The following is an 18,007-nucleotide window of genomic DNA, read 5'->3' on the forward strand; positions in this document are numbered from 1 at the left end:
TGTCACCTGATCGAGGTAGCTTTTATTGCTAAAACTGTTTTTTTGAACCTATCACTTCACTGTTTAAAGGTGCAGCTGGACCGTACTGAATGGGGATCAGATTTGCCAAGTGTTGAAAGCCATTTAGAAAACCATAAAAATGTTCACAGAGCTATTGAGGAATTTGAATCTAGCCTTAAGGAAGCTAAACTCAGTGAGGTATGTGAGTTTAAAGTCTGCATACATGTTACCTTCGCTTACTATTGTTTAGCACTATACAGATCTTATAATGCAATATTAGATACATTCACTGTGAGTTAGAATTCCTTAAGATTTCTAACCTTGGTGTCTTTTTACCATGTTTTTATAGATCCAAATGACGGCACCTCTTAAATTAACTTATGCAGAGAAGTTGCACAGACTAGAGAGTCAGTATGCAAAACTCCTGGTAAGTGTTTGACCCTTGGTGTTTGAAATAGAAATACATCTATATTTGGGAAAGACCTGTTCTCATGACGATTTTCCTTATAAAGAATACATCCAGAAACCAAGAACGACACCTTGATACACTCCATAATTTTGTAACTCGAGCAACCAATGAACTTATTTGGTTGAATGAAAAGGAAGAGGAAGAAGTTGCCTATGATTGGAGTGAAAGAAATACCAACATACCTCGGAAGAAAGATTACCATGCTGTGAGTACAAGCTTTTCCAGTTGAATCCTAGAGTCTTACTTAGGCTTTGACCTTTTTCTCACCCACTTCTCTTTTTCCTCTCTTAAATTAGGAATTAATGAGAGAACTTGATCAAAAGGAAGAAAATATTAAATCCGTTCAGGACATAGCAGAGCAGTTACTTCTGGAAAACCACCCAGCACGATTAACTATTGAGGTAAGTCCGGAAGCTAGTTGTGATTGAATATTGACATTTGATTATCACCCTTTAGATACATTTATTGCCAACAGATAGGAAAATACAAATTATGAAAGGTGTATATCAACTATATGGCTAATTTCAAAATGAATGTTTTTGGCAAACCGCATGATTCTTGCCTTTAGCTTTGTTGCTCTGAAGTGTGTCTCCCGTCACTTAGAATAATGTTAGCTTTGTCATCCCCTGTGGTCAATGCCTTATTGTAAAGACAAAGGGCCTTTGGGGAAAATTATCTTACTAAACTTCATTTTTCTTTCAAAAGTGAGGAAAATGGCTTCTAACCTATAAGGTTGTCATGAAAATGAGAAAGTAAACAATGTATGCTTACAACTTACTCTTTTTTTTTACAACTTACTTTTTATTTATTAGCTGTTATTCTTTTATTTAATAGCTGATAATTCTTGAGAGCATACTGTGTACCAAAGATTGTATTAAATAGTAAGCATCTATTATAGAACTTTATGTAAGGAGCTCTGGTAATGCTTCTGTGGAAGCGTTGGACTGCCAACTACAAGGTCAGCAGTTCAAGCCCACAAGCTGCTCAATGGGAGAAAAGCGAGGTTTATGTGCTCCATAAAGATTTTCCATCTCAGAAACTTTGTAGAAAGTTGCTATGAGTTGAATGGTATTTTAAAAATTATTTTATTTTTTATGACTTATTTTGTAGGTATGTTGGGACAGCATCCTGGCATGACCTTATAGTACAGTGCAAGTATTTCAAATAAGTCCTCCCCTGTCTCCTAGCCCAAACCCAAATCCAAACCTAGAGTTGTTGGTTCAATTCATTTCGACTCATGGCGATCCGTTGTGTCATGAAGTATAACTGGCCCGTAGGGTTTTCTTGTGTGTGTTGTTCATGCAGGCAGATTCCCAGGTCATTGGCAACCTTTATGTTAGTAGATGAGAGCAAACTGTGCACACTATCTGGGGACGGCTGTCTCACAACTATTTCAAATGCAGACGTCAAATGCGAGCCAGGAACTTCCTTGGTCATTATCAGGTAGTGGAGATTTTAATTTTCAGACCTGCTACCATACTAGATATAGTTATATAACTCCTAAATGTAAATGGAGACAGGGTTTACGTAAGAAAATGGGACCAATGTGGCACCTTGCCAGAGAGGAAATGTGGACAGGTGTGGCATCTTGCCAGAGGGAAAATCAAGCTCTGCTTGAAAGATGACAAGAGCTCAGGAAAGGCATCTGTCTGATAGTCTCTGCTCTTGGGACATGATCATGATACAACTGATTAATAAAGTCCTAGGCCTCCTGAGGAAGAGTTTTAGGGATGTTATATATACCATAGGGCTGTACATACTTCTGAGGTGCCACTTACAAATATTAAAGCCATACTAGAGTCAGGGAAACACTCTGGGATGAAAATTATAATAGAATAATTAAAGATCTGAATAGACTAAACGTTGAATATTTCTCAGGGAAGAGAGACGAAAGTTTAAAGAAATATGATAGGTTAAGAATTTAGATGTAATTAGAAATTTTGAATGTGACTTATGTTCATGTAGAAATATTAATCAAATCAAATAGAAGTTTCTTGAGGGACAAAGTTAAACCTTCTTTACCTTTATGATCCCTTTGTACCTATCCAGTATTTTGTGTGGTTACGGGGATAAACTTGAAAGCTCACTGCTATGGGGTTGATGCCGACTCATACCAGCCCTCTATAGGACAGGGTGAAAGTGCCTGTGTTCGTTTCCAAGACTGTCACTGTTCATGGCAGAGAAAGCCCCGTCTTCCTCCGGAGGAGTACCTAGTTCTTTCAAATTACATGCCTTGTGGACCGCAGTTCTCCGCCACCAGGGCTCCTGTTACAGGAATACTATTTGGTTAACTATCCATTTCATGTTTTATAATGAAAAAGAAACCAATCCCACAATGCGCAATAATGGTTTTTATTGACAATTTTCTCAAAGTAGCTTAACTCAAGACAGCAGATCATGTGATTGTGACATGTTGACTGATTTTCGATGCTGCACTATAACGTTAACCCAGAAGGCCTGCCTGAGCATAACACGAGAGACGGAGAGAAGGAACAGGGTTTCCTTTCAGCAGTTCTCAACCTGTGGGTCTCGACGCCTTTAGTGGGTAGAACTACCCTTTCACAGGGGTCGCCTAATACATCCTGCATATCAGATATTTATATTATGATTCTTAACAGCAAAATGAGTTATGAAGTAGCAACGAAAATAATTTGATGGTTGGGGCTCACCACAGCATGAGGAACTGTAGTAAAGGGTCGCAGCATTAGGAAGGTTGAGAACCACTGCTTAAGAGTCGTTAAAATATCTGTAGCGCCCCCTGCAGGAAGTCTGAGAATTTCACATGAAATATATCAAAGTGTTTTACATGTTTCTCTAATTTTTACATTTAAAACTTAAAAAATTTTAAAAATGTTTATGTATGTTTTTTACTCTTGGATGATAGACGTAAATGAAGTAGAAAATAAAAATTCAGGTAACCAAATACGTTTGTCCCAGAAACACAGGGTTAATATTGAGAACTCACCGGATTGGAAGCAGAGCGCCCTTCCCTTACCCTCCTCCCTTAGTCTCCAAAATCCTTTCTTGGCAAAAACAAAAAAATACGTGTTTTATCCTCCTTGAACGGATTCTGGGTTTAGTTTTAGAAGCGAAAACAAAGGGCAAAACTGTATAACTATGTATTTCTGTGTGAGAACGTGTATTGTACGATCTAATGACCCAAAGTCCCGAGAAAGGAAGGTGTTTGAAGAAGCCACGAGGCAGGTGTGTGAGGGTTGGGACAGGTTAAAGAATTGGTTTTTCTGAATGGTAGGGATTGCTTCCATCCAATTCACGTTTTACTTAGGTTCCTCGTGTACCACTCCCCAGAGCCCATATATATATATATATATATTTTAAACATTTTATTAGGGGCTCATACAACTGTTATCCCAATCCATACACACATCAATTGTGTAAAGCGTATTTGTACATCATTTCTCAAAACATTTTCTCTCCACTCAAACCCCCGACATTAGGTCCTCATTTTTCCCCTCCCTCCCCGCTCCCCCCTCCCACATGAGCCCTTGATAATTTATAAATGGGTATTTTGTCATATCTTGCCCTGTCCGACTTCTCCCTTCATCCACTTTTCGGTTGTCTGTCCCCCAGGGAGGAGGTCACACACAGTTCCATGCAATCGGTTCCCTCTTTCCTACCCATTCTCCCTTTACCCTCCCTGTTTTGCCACTCACACCACTGGTCCTATAGGGCTCATCCATCTTGGATTCCCTGTATTTTCAGTTCCTATCTGTACCAGTGTACCTCCTCTGGTCTAGCCAGTCTTGCAAGATAGAATTCGAGTCATGGTAGTGGGAGCGGGGAGGAAACCTTTAGGAACTAGAGGAAGGTTGTATTTCTCATCATTGTTACATTGCACCCTGACTGGCTCACAGAGCCCATATATTTTAAGAAGAAAACTGCAAACGTTTTTCAATTTGCAAGAGCTCAACCAAACTCATTTTAAAAATTGCTATGTAAGCGTTCAGATTAGCTGTGTCTAAGTCCAGGCTCTTAGATCTCTTCTCGGATTTTTCAAGTCTTACTCCTTTAAAAGAATGTCACCATCGATTCTTCACACGCCTTGGGAGCGTCACTGCAGCCCGCCTCATTTCTCTCCAGCTAGTGACACTGGCTCTGCTTTGTCCTTCAGGCCTACCGAGCAGCCATGCAGACGCAGTGGAGCTGGATCTTACAGCTCTGCCAGTGCGTGGAGCGGCACACCAAGGACAACACTGCGTATTTCGAGGTATGTCATTAGGACTGCAGCGTCAGAAGATGGTGTTGGGATTTGGGTTGCCTTGCAGAAAAAAATCCTTTGGTGGGATCTAATGGTGAATTTCATGTCCCATAGGACACACTGAAGTATTCTCTTAAGGAAGAAATACTCTACAAACTTCTCAGAATATCAGAAAATCTTTGTAATTATGTCTGTTATTAAGGACATGTTTTGATTATGGATAAATCAGTCAGCCAAGTGATCTCTCATCCTCCTCCCCCATTCTTTAGTTTTCTTCAGAAATAGTCTTGGAAGTTCATTTCTTTTATAAAACACATTTGTACGTACTAAATACTAAATGAAAACAGACCTTCAATCAAAATATAGTATAAGCATACATTTTGGATGCTCAGCATTAATTCATAGTTATCCAAAGTTCAAGAGTTGTTGCTTGACTCAAAGGATGTGATTATTATTGGCAACTCTGTGCTTTACTGACATCTAAAGTCCTCCAATTGTCGGGTTTTGTCTTCCCCTAGTTTTTCAGTGATGCCAAAGAAGCTACCGATTACTTACGAAATCTAAAGGATGCCATTCAGCGCAAGTACAGTTGTGATCGATCAAGCAGCATTCACAAACTCGAAGACCTTGTTCAGGAATCAATGGTACGAGTCAAAATACAAATGCGGCTCCTCAGTGATGCAGCTCATCAGTGATTAGTGCTTTGCTGTATTTTTACATATTTGGAACTTTCTTGGTCTTTTGGATCTGTTTTATTGAATCAAGCATTCAAACGCTCATTGTTGATGTTTCTGCCTTGAGAGTTTAAGGAGCTCTCGTGGGGCACTGGGTTCAGCACGGGGCTGCCAACTGGAAGATCAAGGGTTGGAAGTCACCAGCAGTTGCGTGGGGGTTCAACGTGGGAGCCTGCTTCCCTAAGGAGCAGCTCTAGTGTCTGCTGTAGGCTTACTCTGAGTCTGAATCAACCTGACGGCCGTGGGTTTGATTTGGTTCTGTTGGTTGTTTTTGCCTGTGTTCTTTTATGCATTCTACACTGCTAAGGCTTTTCTGTATGCCAGACACCGTTTTAATGTTGGAGGTCTGGGACAAAACAGACAAGACTTTCTACCCTTATGGTATGTATGTGCTAGAGGGGAGATAGAGAGTAAAGATGACAATACAATAAAAGCCTGAGGCAAGAAGGGCACAGATCTTGTGAATTTTAATCTATCTTCACTCTTCCTCAGGAAGAGAAAGAAGAACTTTTGCAGTATAAAAGCACAGTAGCCAGCCTGATGGGGAGAGCCAAAACAGTAGTTCAGCTGAAGCCACGGAATCCTGACTGTTCGCTCAAGACTTCTATTCCGATTAAAGCTATCTGTGACTACCGACAAATCGAGGTACTCGTAACTCCTAGAACAAACCTTTCTTGGTCATTCTCCATATAGTTATGTATATGTTTATGTCTCTATAAGGGACTCATATTGCTTATTGGTGGTAAAAATAGTTTTCCACCTCAAAAACTGAAAACACACATCAAAAAAAATTATGAAGATTGGGTATGGCAACGTGTAGTTAACAGCTGAATAATCTGTTCTTCATTTAAACCAGATAACTATTTTCAAAGATGATGAATGTGTATTGGCAAACAACTCTCATCGCGCAAAATGGAAGGTCATTAGTCCGACTGGGAATGAAGCTATGGTGCCCTCTGTGTGCTTCACAGTTCCTCCACCGAACAAAGAAGCAGTTGACTTTGCAAACAGGTCTGTACGTGGTTTGGGTGGTCTGACTAACAAGGTGGTTTAGCTACGCTCAGAGATTCATGAGAAGAAAGACTTGGCGATCGATTGCTTAAAGGTCATACATAGCTAGTGAAACCCGATGGGGCACAAGTCAACGCTGATGCATGTGAGGCGGACATAAACCAGAGCCAACTTGACTGCAGCTCACTTTTAAGATGACAGAAATACTTGGTCAAAGACCCACAGGACTGGTCAGAAGGCTGTAGTAAATATGGGATATTGTACGAAGTTTTTAGAAGTGAAAAGGCTTAATTTGTGTTTTGTTTTCTTTTCTTTTCTCACCTATTTCAGGATTGAGCAGCAGTATCAAAATGTCCTGGCCCTCTGGCACGAGTCTCACATAAACATGAAGAGTGTAGTATCCTGGCACTATCTTGTCAGTGAAATCGATAGAATTCGAGCTAGCAACGTGGCTTCAGTAAGTCTGTGGTTACACATCAACTCCCTGGGGGTCCCTTATCAGGAGGCTGGTAGACATTGTGCCTGTGCTAGAAGAGGAAGACGCTCAGTAGATTTAGGCTAATATTGATTCATTCAATAAATGTTTGCTAAGTTGCTGCCACATAGAAGGTATTTTGTGAGAATTGTGGAAATCTGTAAGCCATGGGTTTTACTCAGTGCTTACATTCTGGTAGGGACACAAGACAAAGTATTTGACATACAGAGCTTGATTTTCTTTGTCTTCTAAGACCCAAAAACTACTAGTGAAAAAGAAAATTCATTTCCAATGGTTCTTCTCTTTGTAAAATGTAGTATAAAGTGACCTATGCCACGATACTAAGTTGAGATCTGTCCCATTTAAAACTTAACCTTTTGAACTATCATCACGTAGTTACATGGATCTTTGGTCTTCTTTAGATAAAGACAATGTTACCCGGTGAACATCAGCAAGTTCTGAGCAATCTACAATCTCATTTTGAAGATTTCTTGGAAGATAGCCAGGAATCTCAAGTATTTTCAGGCTCAGATATAACCCAATTGGAGAAGGAAGTTAATGTCTGTAAGCAGTACTATCAAGAACTTCTGAAATCTGCAGAAAGAGGTAATGATTGGGAGTCCGTTTCTTTCCTCCCTTAGGTGATCAATAGAGGCTATGTTATGCTCTTAGTGGGACTTTTCAGCAATTGGTGTGTTAGATCGCACAGTCTTTGATACACAGACACAGTTACTGGAACATTAAATGCACGTTTCAAGTGGGAACTTATAAGGAACCTGCCGAAGATGAATTAATGAAGGAAGTGTGTCATCACATAATACGACAAATAATGAGCTCTCAGTGCATCTACATTTTCCACACTTAACGTTTTGCAGTGTAATGTTCAGGACGAGGATTATTTAGATTTCAAAAAAGATTTAGCTATTTTCTAATACATCAAATCAAATTTCTTACAGGAGTCAAAGGAAAAGATAGATGTGTTTAGTTAATTTTGTTTTGAAGCCTACTGATATTATGTAGAGACAAACATTTTAATTTAATCATGTTTTAGCTTTTAAAATCTTAATCATGAACTCATTCTTGATATGACTCTCATTTCTAAGGATTTTATATTTGATTTTTACAATTAAGATGAAATTAAGAGAGTTCAAATCAATGAAATAGAACAGTACATAGCTTTCCTTACACTTTCAGAAATCTACTACACATAATTCTGGGGAAATTTTATGAGTACTTCAAATTGTAGAGTCAACAATGGTAAGGTTTACGCTATCAGGCTCGGTTTTTGATGATAATAACTAATGTAAGTTTGGCTAACTAAGTTGCCATGTTGTAAAACTCCATATTCTAGCATGAACAAAAGCACTCAAAAGGTAGAAAATATCTTCTAATCATTATGCTTCATTTCACAGAGGAGCAAGAGGAATCAGTTTACAATCTCTACATCTCTGAAGTTCGAAACATTAGACTTAGATTAGAGACCTGTGAAGATCGTTTAATCAGACAGATCCGAACTCCATTGGAAAGAGATGATTTGCCTGAAAGTGTATTCAGAATTACAGAGCAGGAGGTGAGCTTTATAAATGTATGGTGACGGGAATAAGGTAATTTACTTTTAATGACCTTAAGGATTTTCTGGGTGGCACTCGGGTACTAACCAAAGGGTGTGTGGTTTGCGTCTGTCCTGAGGTGCCTCAGAAGCAAATCCTGGTGATATTTTCCCAAAAGATTGCACCTACTGAAAACACCATGGAGCACAGCTCTAAACTAAAATCTAAGAGGTCACCATGGGTTACATTTGACTCAGTGGCAACTGACCTAGTTTGGGGCTTATCTGTGTCAGCTTCCATGTTCAACTTTTCACATTGGTCCCTTTGGGAGGTCTGATTAATTGCTGATGATAAGCAACTATTCTGTAATTCAGATGTTCAGCCTCTGTCTCAGGTAAACAAAGGAACTTATATCTCTGCCCACTTCTTGGGATGGAGAATATATTGGTTTCTCACAATGGGAGACATTTGCTCATCCTCTGCAGTATTAGATATTTGGCTTAAGGAGATGAATGAGCAGTGAGGGAGGTATGCTTAAATCTTGACTCCTATGGTTAGTTTTCTTGATAGAGAAAAGAGTATGTAAGATGTTTATGTCAATAGCTGTAGACTAAAATCTTTTAAAATCCTTTTAAGAAGCATGTTCCATCTGATGTGTTAGACTAATATATGAGTGTGTGTGTGTGTGTGTGTGTGTGTGTTCATTTTATAGAAACTAAAGAAAGAGCTGGAGCGACTTAAAGATGATTTGGGAACAATCACAAATAAATGTGAAGAGTTTTTCAGCCAAGCATCAACTTCTCCATCAGTTCCGACCTTACGATCTGAGCTCAGCGTGGTTGTTCAGAACATGAACCAAGTCTATTCCATGTCTTCCACTTATGTAGAAAAGTACGTAACTGCTGTTCATTTTTAAATTCTTAGGGATGTAAGCATGACAAGTTATTTTGCTTGAAGAAATATGAGGGGACACCCAGTAAAAACTGGAATTTTTTTTTCAAAATGACACATTTAAATTTTTTTACAAAACAACCTTATCACCATCAAAGTACTCTCCATTACACTTAGTACATTTGTCAAATCTGTGATTCTACTCTTGGAAACATTTTTCAAACTCATCTGTTTGGATGGCTGACATCACCTCCCTTGGTTTTTTCTTCACCTCTTCTACTTCAAATCGCTGTCCTTTCATGTCCCTCTTCATTCACAGAAACAAAAAGAAGTTGCACAGAGCAAGGTCAGGTGAGTAAGGTGCATAGGACAAGAGAGGCATGCTGTTTTTTGCCAAAAACTGGTGCACTCAGATAGCTGCATGAACAGGTGCATAGTTGTGGTGGCAAAACCAGTGCCTGCTCTGCCACAAAGTAGGTCTTTTTCATCATACACTGTTAGACAATCTTTTCAGAATCTCTAAATAGAAGCTTAATTAACGGTATGACCTGGAGAAATGAATTCCAAATGCACTATGAGTCAACATTTTCATCCGTTTGGGAAGTTGATGGACATCCAGAATGAGGTTTGTCATCAGTTAACATTTCACCTTTTTTGAAATGGGAAAACTACTTGTACACTTGAGTTTTTCCCATAGCACTATCCTTGTGAGCTGTGTTCAACATCACAACAGTTTCTGCAGCATTTTTCCCGGGCAGGAAACAAAAGTTTACAGCTCTACACTGTTCTTTTAAATAGGCCATGACAAAAAGCAAGTTTTGAATGAAACTTCTTTTATGAAAAAATTCGCTGTGACCAGAAAGAACGTTCCCAGACAACACCACTGGATGCACTAACCCAGAGCACATTGCTGCATACTTGCCTAGTGGGGAAAATGTGTGGTATGAAATCTCCATGCCACCCAGTGCAATTCCTTTTTTTTTTTTGGTACTCCCTCATATGAAGGAGCTTCAAAAAGTTCATGGAAAATGGCATTAAAATTAGACTTTTTCTATGAACTTTATGAAACCCTTTTATTTCTTAAATATATCTTTGGATTTATAATACTTCTTAGTGCTAAAGGCACAGGGATTAATGGACAATATAATCTTCCTAGACATTGCCTATAAATTTGGTAGCTCAGGTGTTGTAGCATATAGATTATTCCACTCAAGAATGGACTAAACATGATCTCAAGAAGATAGTCTTATGTTGAAATCTCTTACTAAATTCTGCGTGTGGTAAGGGCATGGGTTGAAACATATGTCTACTAAGGAGAATGTTTCAGGTGTTCTGAAATGAAGAATATACCATTATCACCTGTCATAAAGGTACCTTAAGTATAAATGCATGATAGGGGATCAAATTCACTTACCTAATAAGAGACTTTTTTAACTATCCCCCTTTTTAGGTTGAAAACTGTTAATTTGGTGTTGAAAAACACTCAAGCTGCAGAAGCCCTTGTAAAGCTCTATGAAGCTAAATTATGTGAAGAAGAAGCAGTTATAGCTGACAAGAATAATATTGAAAATCTCATAAGTACTTTAAAGGTGTGAGTCTTTTATTTTTCAAAATCATACTGTAAGTTTTTGTAGCATGCGGCTTTTCATTGAATACTTGTTTATTCCATTTTATAGCTCTATGTTATCACAATTTCCTATTAATACACTTAAGTAGAGTTCTCTTTGAATTTTGTGCTATTTGACTGTAACTGTAGTCAGTGTGTGTTGTCAGCTGTATGAGCTGGAGCTAACATTAAAGTCTTTGATAGATGCACTTGCTGAGGTAGTTCTGTTAAAAAATAAAGGAGGTAAGTAGTGGAGTTAATCTATTGGAAATTGTATTAATCTGTATTTGTGTGTGTATGTATATATATTTATACTCTATATATTCTACACAAAGGATTTCTATATCTACTCTATAGATAGATGTATTTATATTTATCTATATTTGTATTTATATATGGCACTAAGTAAAACTATATATACTATATATAGTATGACTATATATATGACACTAAGACTATTGAAAACCAACAGATGTTGTCTCGGTGGTTTTAATGTATATATTAATTTTTAACATTGGGATTTAGTATGTATTTTTAAAAATAATAAAATGACTTTTGCTTAACATTTAACTCAGTGTAATATTTATAAGAATGATGTGATGCCCATTGTTTGGAGGTAAATAACGCATTTACCAAGTGATTGTCACATTTTTGTAATTTTCCCTAATGTATTTTAGCAATGGAGGTCTGAGGTAGATGAAAAAAGGGAGGTGTTCCATGCCTTAGAGGACGAGTTGCAGAAAGCTAAAGCCATCAGTGATGAAATGTTTAAAACGTACAAAGAACGAGACCTTGATTTTGACTGGCATAAAGAAAAAGCAGATCAATTAGTGGAAAGATGGCAAAATGTTCATGTTCAAATTGACAACAGGTTAGTATACTTTTTGTGCAGTTTTAGCACAGATTTATGTAAAGGAAACAAATTCACTGCTATCAAGTTAATTAGGACTCAGAGGGACCCTGTAGGGCGGGCTGACAAGTCAACTTCAAAATAAGTTTTTTTCAATTCTATATTATTAAAACTTTGGATGTATTCTGGCATGTGTATAGTTAGTCCATTTGCTTTTTTAGAAGGAGAAACAATGTAATTATCTTATTATTAACTTAATATTCAAAGAACTGACTCAGTAAGAGTGTGGCTCAATGTATTTTACAGGACTAACTATGGCATTTTAATTGAAGAGAAAAGAAAATATGTAAACCATACATCCAGATATTAGAATAAAGTTAAAAAAAAGTTGAGCTGCTTTTAAGGCTCATCTGAAAATATATGGGATGATGCCCTTACTTATTTTCATGCTTTTATTAATAAAAAGTAAATATTCCTTATGAGATAGTACCATTTTAAAAAAGTAAAATTAGGTTTAAATACATATTTTCTCATCTTTGTAAAATACGTGATAAATAGATATCATGTAGCAGTTCTAAATTTATAGAAACTGAGGGATTGAATCATGACTCGTGGTTTCACTGAATAACCTTGTCATGATTTCAATTTGAACTTCCATTAAGCAAGCCTTGATTATTTAAGAGATGGTGACGAGTCATAATTCAGTTTCCTTTTGTTAGTTTGCCTTTTAGCTTCAGGTTTTAGAATTTGCCTCTAAAATAATCATTATCACTAAGTTACAAAAATTTGATCCAAGGGCAAAATGTTTTATTCAATCCAATCTGAATGTGGAGCAACCTTAAATTCCTTATAAATACTACTTATTGCTCGCTTACTGCATTGTGGTATCGTTATTTTATCTCTTCCTTATCTGCACCCTCTGTCCTCCCATTGGATACTGTTGGAACTGATGGTTGTTTTAATTGTTCTCTTAGGTTAAGAGACTTAGAAGGCATTGCCAAATCTTTGAAGTACTACAGAGATACCTATCACCCTTTAGATGATTGGATCCAGCAAGTTGAAACTACTCAGAGAAAGATCCAGGAGAATCAACCTGAAAATAGTAAAACCCTTGCCACACAGCTGAATCAGCAGAAGGTGTGTAACAATACTTTTCTGTACTAAGGTGGTGTCTGTATTCGGTCAATCATGAGTCCTGTCTTTGGTAACGCTTTCTTTCCCGTGTCAAAAGAAAAAGTCAGCAACTAGTGAATGCAGATGAGAAGTAAATCATCATTAAAATCCTGCAACTGAAGCCCACATAATCATTTATCTCTTAGAAGTTATTGAAAGCATAGGGAATAAGGAACATTTTTCAAATTCCTGATCATTATTTAATCATAGATCTGGAAAGTGTTTGGTATTTTGCTGCTTAAGTATCTGTGCAGTCATAAATACATAGAAATAATTAACAGCCACATCGAGAGCGGAACGCCTGGAGAGTTTTGTTCTAGGATCAGAAGTTGTTGGGGACCAAGGTTTCAAGTCTGCTTTTGAGTATTATCTATGGAATTTAATAGTTTCTGATTTGAAAGTCCCATGATAGCGGTCTAACCTAGAAGTCTGTCATTTACTCATAAATGTAATGGACATTCAAAGGACTAAGAAGCTATCCTATTAAATGGTATGGATATTTCTTAGTTCCTGAGCATCAACAGTAGGCAATGGAATAGCATAGAACTCATCGCCTTTTTTCTTGAAACGATGTGTATTTGTAGATGCTGGTGTCTGAAATAGAAATGAAACAGAACAAAATGGATGAATGTCAAAAATATGCAGAACAATACTCGACTACAGTAAAGGTAAGAAGATTAGAGTACTTGTATTGAATTCAATATTCAGGTTTGTGACTGTACAGTGTACTTCTAGAACATTGACAAGTCCTTTATCTCTGTGTTAAATAGTGAAGAGAGAGGGTTTCTCTATGGAATCTGAGCCTCTACAGCCCCGTATCCCTTCCTTCATTCTTTCTCCTTTATCCCCTTACACTCACATATCCAGAACAAATGCATAGCTCTGGAATTGGTTTACATTCTTTCTTTATCTCGTAACATTGGCAGAATATTCCAAAGAAGAACTTCTGATTTTTAATATAGGCAGTATTTTTCTCACGTATTTTGGGCTCATTGTTATTAACTTCTCAGCTTTAGCCATCTTGATCCACAGCTCTGTTGACCAGCCTAGAGGAAAGGCAGGCGAGAGTATAATTAGAAAGTTACGAGAAGTGTTTTCATGAGCTTCCAAATAAATTTGGAAACTTTTTTTACTCTATATGTTTCTTATTTTATCACCACCTTGTAAACATTTCCAGGACTGGGTAGATTCCTCAAGAAGCAGTTATGCAATATTTATTAAAAAACAAACGAAAAAAAACCCTGATAACTCCAGGGAAACCAGACTAGACTCCACATCTCTGTGCGGAATCACCATAGCACTAAGTTTGTGTGCTTTTCTTGCATTAATTTAATCTTATTACCTCCTTTACACAGGACTATGAATTGCAAACAATGACTTATCGAGCCATGGTCGATTCACAACAAAAATCTCCAGTGAAGCGCCGAAGAATGCCGAGCTCAGCAGATCTCATTATTCAAGAGGTAATAAAGGTTGGAGGGAGTTGGTAGGTGGAGAGATGAAGAGGAAAGAATGGGGATCTGAAGGGGGGGAAAGCCATTTTACAACCATTATTTAAAGACAGTTATTAATTGCAAAGGAAATCTATGTACAGTGAACCCTCGCCACTTCGCGCTTCGACTTCCGCGGCTTCACTCTATCGTGGTTTTTGCGTAACAGCGCATGCTCTGCCATTACTGCCACTGATTGGCTCATACTGTACATGCTATGTCTGCATCACTACGTATCGGAGCTACGTATCAGATGCATTTTTGCTTTTGTACAGTGTACTGTAATTGTTTGCGATTTTTAAGAAATTTTATGTAAGTCCTATGATGGCTCCTAAACGAGCTGCTTCTTCTAAGCCTTCTGACAATAAAAATAAGCGCCAGAGGAAAATGCTCACCATCCAGGAAAAGGTAAAACTTTTGGATATGATCAAAGATGGCAAGAAAATCGTGGAGGTTGCACGCCATTGATTACAGTATTTGTAAGAACTATGTATAATAATACTGTATGTGAAATATGTAATACTGTAAACTAGATGCCATAAATAATATAATAAATAATAAATGATAATTGTAACGTCCAAAATGTTTTACTGTATTTTCCCTTTTTCGTTTAATAAATTGGGTAATACGAGTGTAATGGTGACTAAAGGGTGTTTTTTCATGTCCTCTATGCTCTAACTACAAAAATATTTGATTTACAAATAAGGAATCCTATTTTGCGGAATTTCATTGATCACGGTAGGGTCTAGAACCGATTAACCGCGATAAACGAGGGTTCACTGTACTTCTTGATTACCTTGAAAAGATATTTGTCACTTTACGGCTTGCAGAACAGTGATAAACTCATGCCCAGTTACCATGTGTAATTGAACACTTGCATGCTTTACTATTTCGAAGCCTAGCTGTTACTGTAATTATTACTCGAAGTTGATTGAACTCATCAGGCCAGCTGGAATTGATGTCTTTTTGTTTGTCTGTTTAACTTGCAGTTCATGGACCTTAGGACCCGCTATACTGCTCTGGTCACTCTCATGACACAATATATTAAATTTGCTGGTGATTCATTAAAGAGGTTGGAGGAAGAAGAGGTAACCATTCACTATGAACAGCTAGTTAACAATTGAGCTAAATACTCATGTGCAGAAACTATAAAAAAAAATTTGTGGAAACTGGGCATTAAAAGATAATGGAAGTTTTTCATGAACTTTTTGAAGTCCCCTACAGGATAGTTTGAGATATTAAGAAAACAAAATGTTTCATGTTAAATTTACATTGCTGATATACAAGTAATTCTTAAGTTATAAAATTAGAGTGAAAAGAGTGGAAGCCCACTTTTTTGTTTTTGTTCTTAAAGGTCCTCTGAAAGACTAATTTTAATGTTAGCACTCTAGCATGACAAGGTTCATGTCTGAATTGGATGGTTATATTTAAATTATAAAATGTTGGCAGAAATTAATCAGATTTTTTCAGCATCTATTCTTTGAAGTATAATTTATACTTAATGCTATTATGATGTCTCCAATAGTTTGGTTTATACATATTTATATTCATTCACATCTTTAAAGAATTATATCTTGAAAATAATTGATTTAGAAGTAGTAGGTGTTTGTATAGGACAATGCTACTTTCTGGGGAATTAGGGATTTTTTGGTTTGTTTTAAATTTAGGATTAGTTTTCATTTTTGCCAAAAGGATATGACATGTAAATTGAAATTCCTGTGAGTGATTATTTTAATTCAGAGGACAACCTTAGCGCATTTCAAATTTTATTTTTATATTGAAGTACAGATAAGAAAGTACTTATATATTGCCATAAAAGCCTACTATATTCAGTCTTTAAGGGAGTATGCTGTGCTTGATCCTTTGACCTCTTATTTTTTACTTCAGAACAGACAAAAATAGTAAGATTCTAAATTAAGCAAACCATGGGGCATTAACCATTTTAAATTGGAATATTGTTGGAATTGTAAAGATAATTAAATTTAGTATAATTCTGCTCATATAATGGAAGAATAAAAACAGTAGCAAATTTTTAATAAGTCTTACTTTCTTAGGTTCTAAAACTGTGATTACTTTTGTAAGCTATTTTAGTCTGTTCAGAGTTAACATTTTTCAGCAACCAAACACTAATAATAGCTCTTTGCAAGTCTTTTTATTCAGCTTCCTTTGGGCTCACAAAGGAAGGAAACAAGACTATTGGTGATCACCCTAATCAATGGTAGCTGTCTCATTTATGAAGGAATATGCTGTTTTAGAAAACATATCTTAATTATATGTTTAGTGGTTAAATGTAAAATGAATTTATGTAAATCTCTTTCCTTTGTTATAGTGTATATCTGATTGTACATAGATGAGCCACTTTGCTTATTTTATCTAATGAGATTAAATACTAGAAGCTAATAGAAACAAATTATCTCAAAAGACCTGAAATATGTGTAAATCATGCTTGTCTTCTTTTAAATGCCAAAGATTTATAGTGAATTAAAAATCATGATAGGATAGTTTATGAAAGAACATGCAAAGAAGTAGACTTTTGAAATTAGATGAAAAATAGATTTACAAAAATAAAACAATCCAGATTTTATAATTACCTCCTAAAGATACTATAAATGGAATGTCTTATGAAAGATATTTAGCTCAGCTTTCTGATTCAAGACTAGTGTTTTCTTGACTTGAGCTGTTGAAGATGCTCAATGAGGGTCCTTGGTGAAGATTAGAATGTTCAGAATAAACACGTGCAATCATAAAGGGTGCAGCTTAAACTCAAAGGTAATCCAGAATTAACTTAGAGACCTGTGAGTGGAGTATGTTAATTGATAGAAGAAATAATGATGAGATTCTGTAGTCTCTATTGAGCACATACTACATTAAAGATTAATTTAGAGATTTAAAAGGATAGTCAGTCCATTTCTGTGGGAAACAGAGCAAATCTGGAGAAGTTATCCTTATGGGGAGAAGCTTGAGATCTACAAGGAAGCAACTCAAGCAACAGGACTGACTTATTTCCAGTGTTTCTTTTAGTATTTTCTAAAATAGCCTAGGTTATTCAGTGTAATAAATCACTGTTGATTGAGGGTTCAACAAGAGAATTTTTTCTATGTAATATGTATGAGGGGGCTTCAAAAGGTTCATGAAAATATTTCATTATCTCATAATTTCATTTTTATGTGAACTTTTTGAACCTCTCTCTCCCACATATGTAGGTATGCATATATACTTGCATCTCTCTCTCTCTCTCTCTCTCTATATATATATATATATATATGTATATGTATATGTATATGTATACGTATATGTATACGTATATGTATATGTATTAGCATTAGACTGCAAACCACAAAATTAGTTGAGGCTTTTTGCTTCCAGAAAGATTTACGGCCTGAGAAACCTAAAGGTGCAGTTCTATATTGTCGTAACGAGTTGCTATGAATCAGATCAACTGCACACACACACACATACACACACACACACACACACACACTGCCATCGAGTTGATCCTGACTCATACTTACCCTCTGTAAGGTGTCCAGTGCTGTCAA

The 18,007-nt window shown here is 36.7% G+C and overlaps 1 protein-coding gene across 7 annotated transcripts in view; it reads left to right on the forward strand.

Annotated features, from left to right (window-relative positions):
• The window catches only part of DST (dystonin), a 527,522-nt gene that overhangs the window by 353,582 nt on the left and 155,933 nt on the right, over positions 1-18,007 (forward strand). For all 7 annotated transcript variants that reach the window (XM_045294845.1, XM_045294847.1, XM_045294848.1 and 4 more), the window contains 18 exons: positions 70-198; positions 350-427; positions 513-674; positions 766-870; positions 4,602-4,697; positions 5,207-5,332; positions 5,915-6,067; positions 6,279-6,433; positions 6,764-6,890; positions 7,331-7,514; positions 8,321-8,478; positions 9,171-9,349; positions 10,800-10,938; positions 11,633-11,826; positions 12,780-12,942; positions 13,563-13,646; positions 14,334-14,441; positions 15,458-15,556. In XM_045294845.1, coding sequence (XP_045150780.1) covers positions 70-198; positions 350-427; positions 513-674; positions 766-870; positions 4,602-4,697; positions 5,207-5,332; positions 5,915-6,067; positions 6,279-6,433; positions 6,764-6,890; positions 7,331-7,514; positions 8,321-8,478; positions 9,171-9,349; positions 10,800-10,938; positions 11,633-11,826; positions 12,780-12,942; positions 13,563-13,646; positions 14,334-14,441; positions 15,458-15,556 — 2,439 coding nt within the window. The remainder of the gene's footprint in view (positions 1-69; positions 199-349; positions 428-512; positions 675-765; positions 871-4,601; positions 4,698-5,206; positions 5,333-5,914; positions 6,068-6,278; positions 6,434-6,763; positions 6,891-7,330; positions 7,515-8,320; positions 8,479-9,170; positions 9,350-10,799; positions 10,939-11,632; positions 11,827-12,779; positions 12,943-13,562; positions 13,647-14,333; positions 14,442-15,457; positions 15,557-18,007) is intronic.

The sequence above is a fragment of the Echinops telfairi genome, unplaced genomic scaffold (assembly GCF_000313985.2).
Source record: "Echinops telfairi isolate 266 unplaced genomic scaffold, ASM31398v2 ScPeMD7_3533;HRSCAF=4204_1, whole genome shotgun sequence".
Classification (NCBI taxonomy): Eukaryota; Metazoa; Chordata; class Mammalia; order Afrosoricida; family Tenrecidae; genus Echinops; species Echinops telfairi.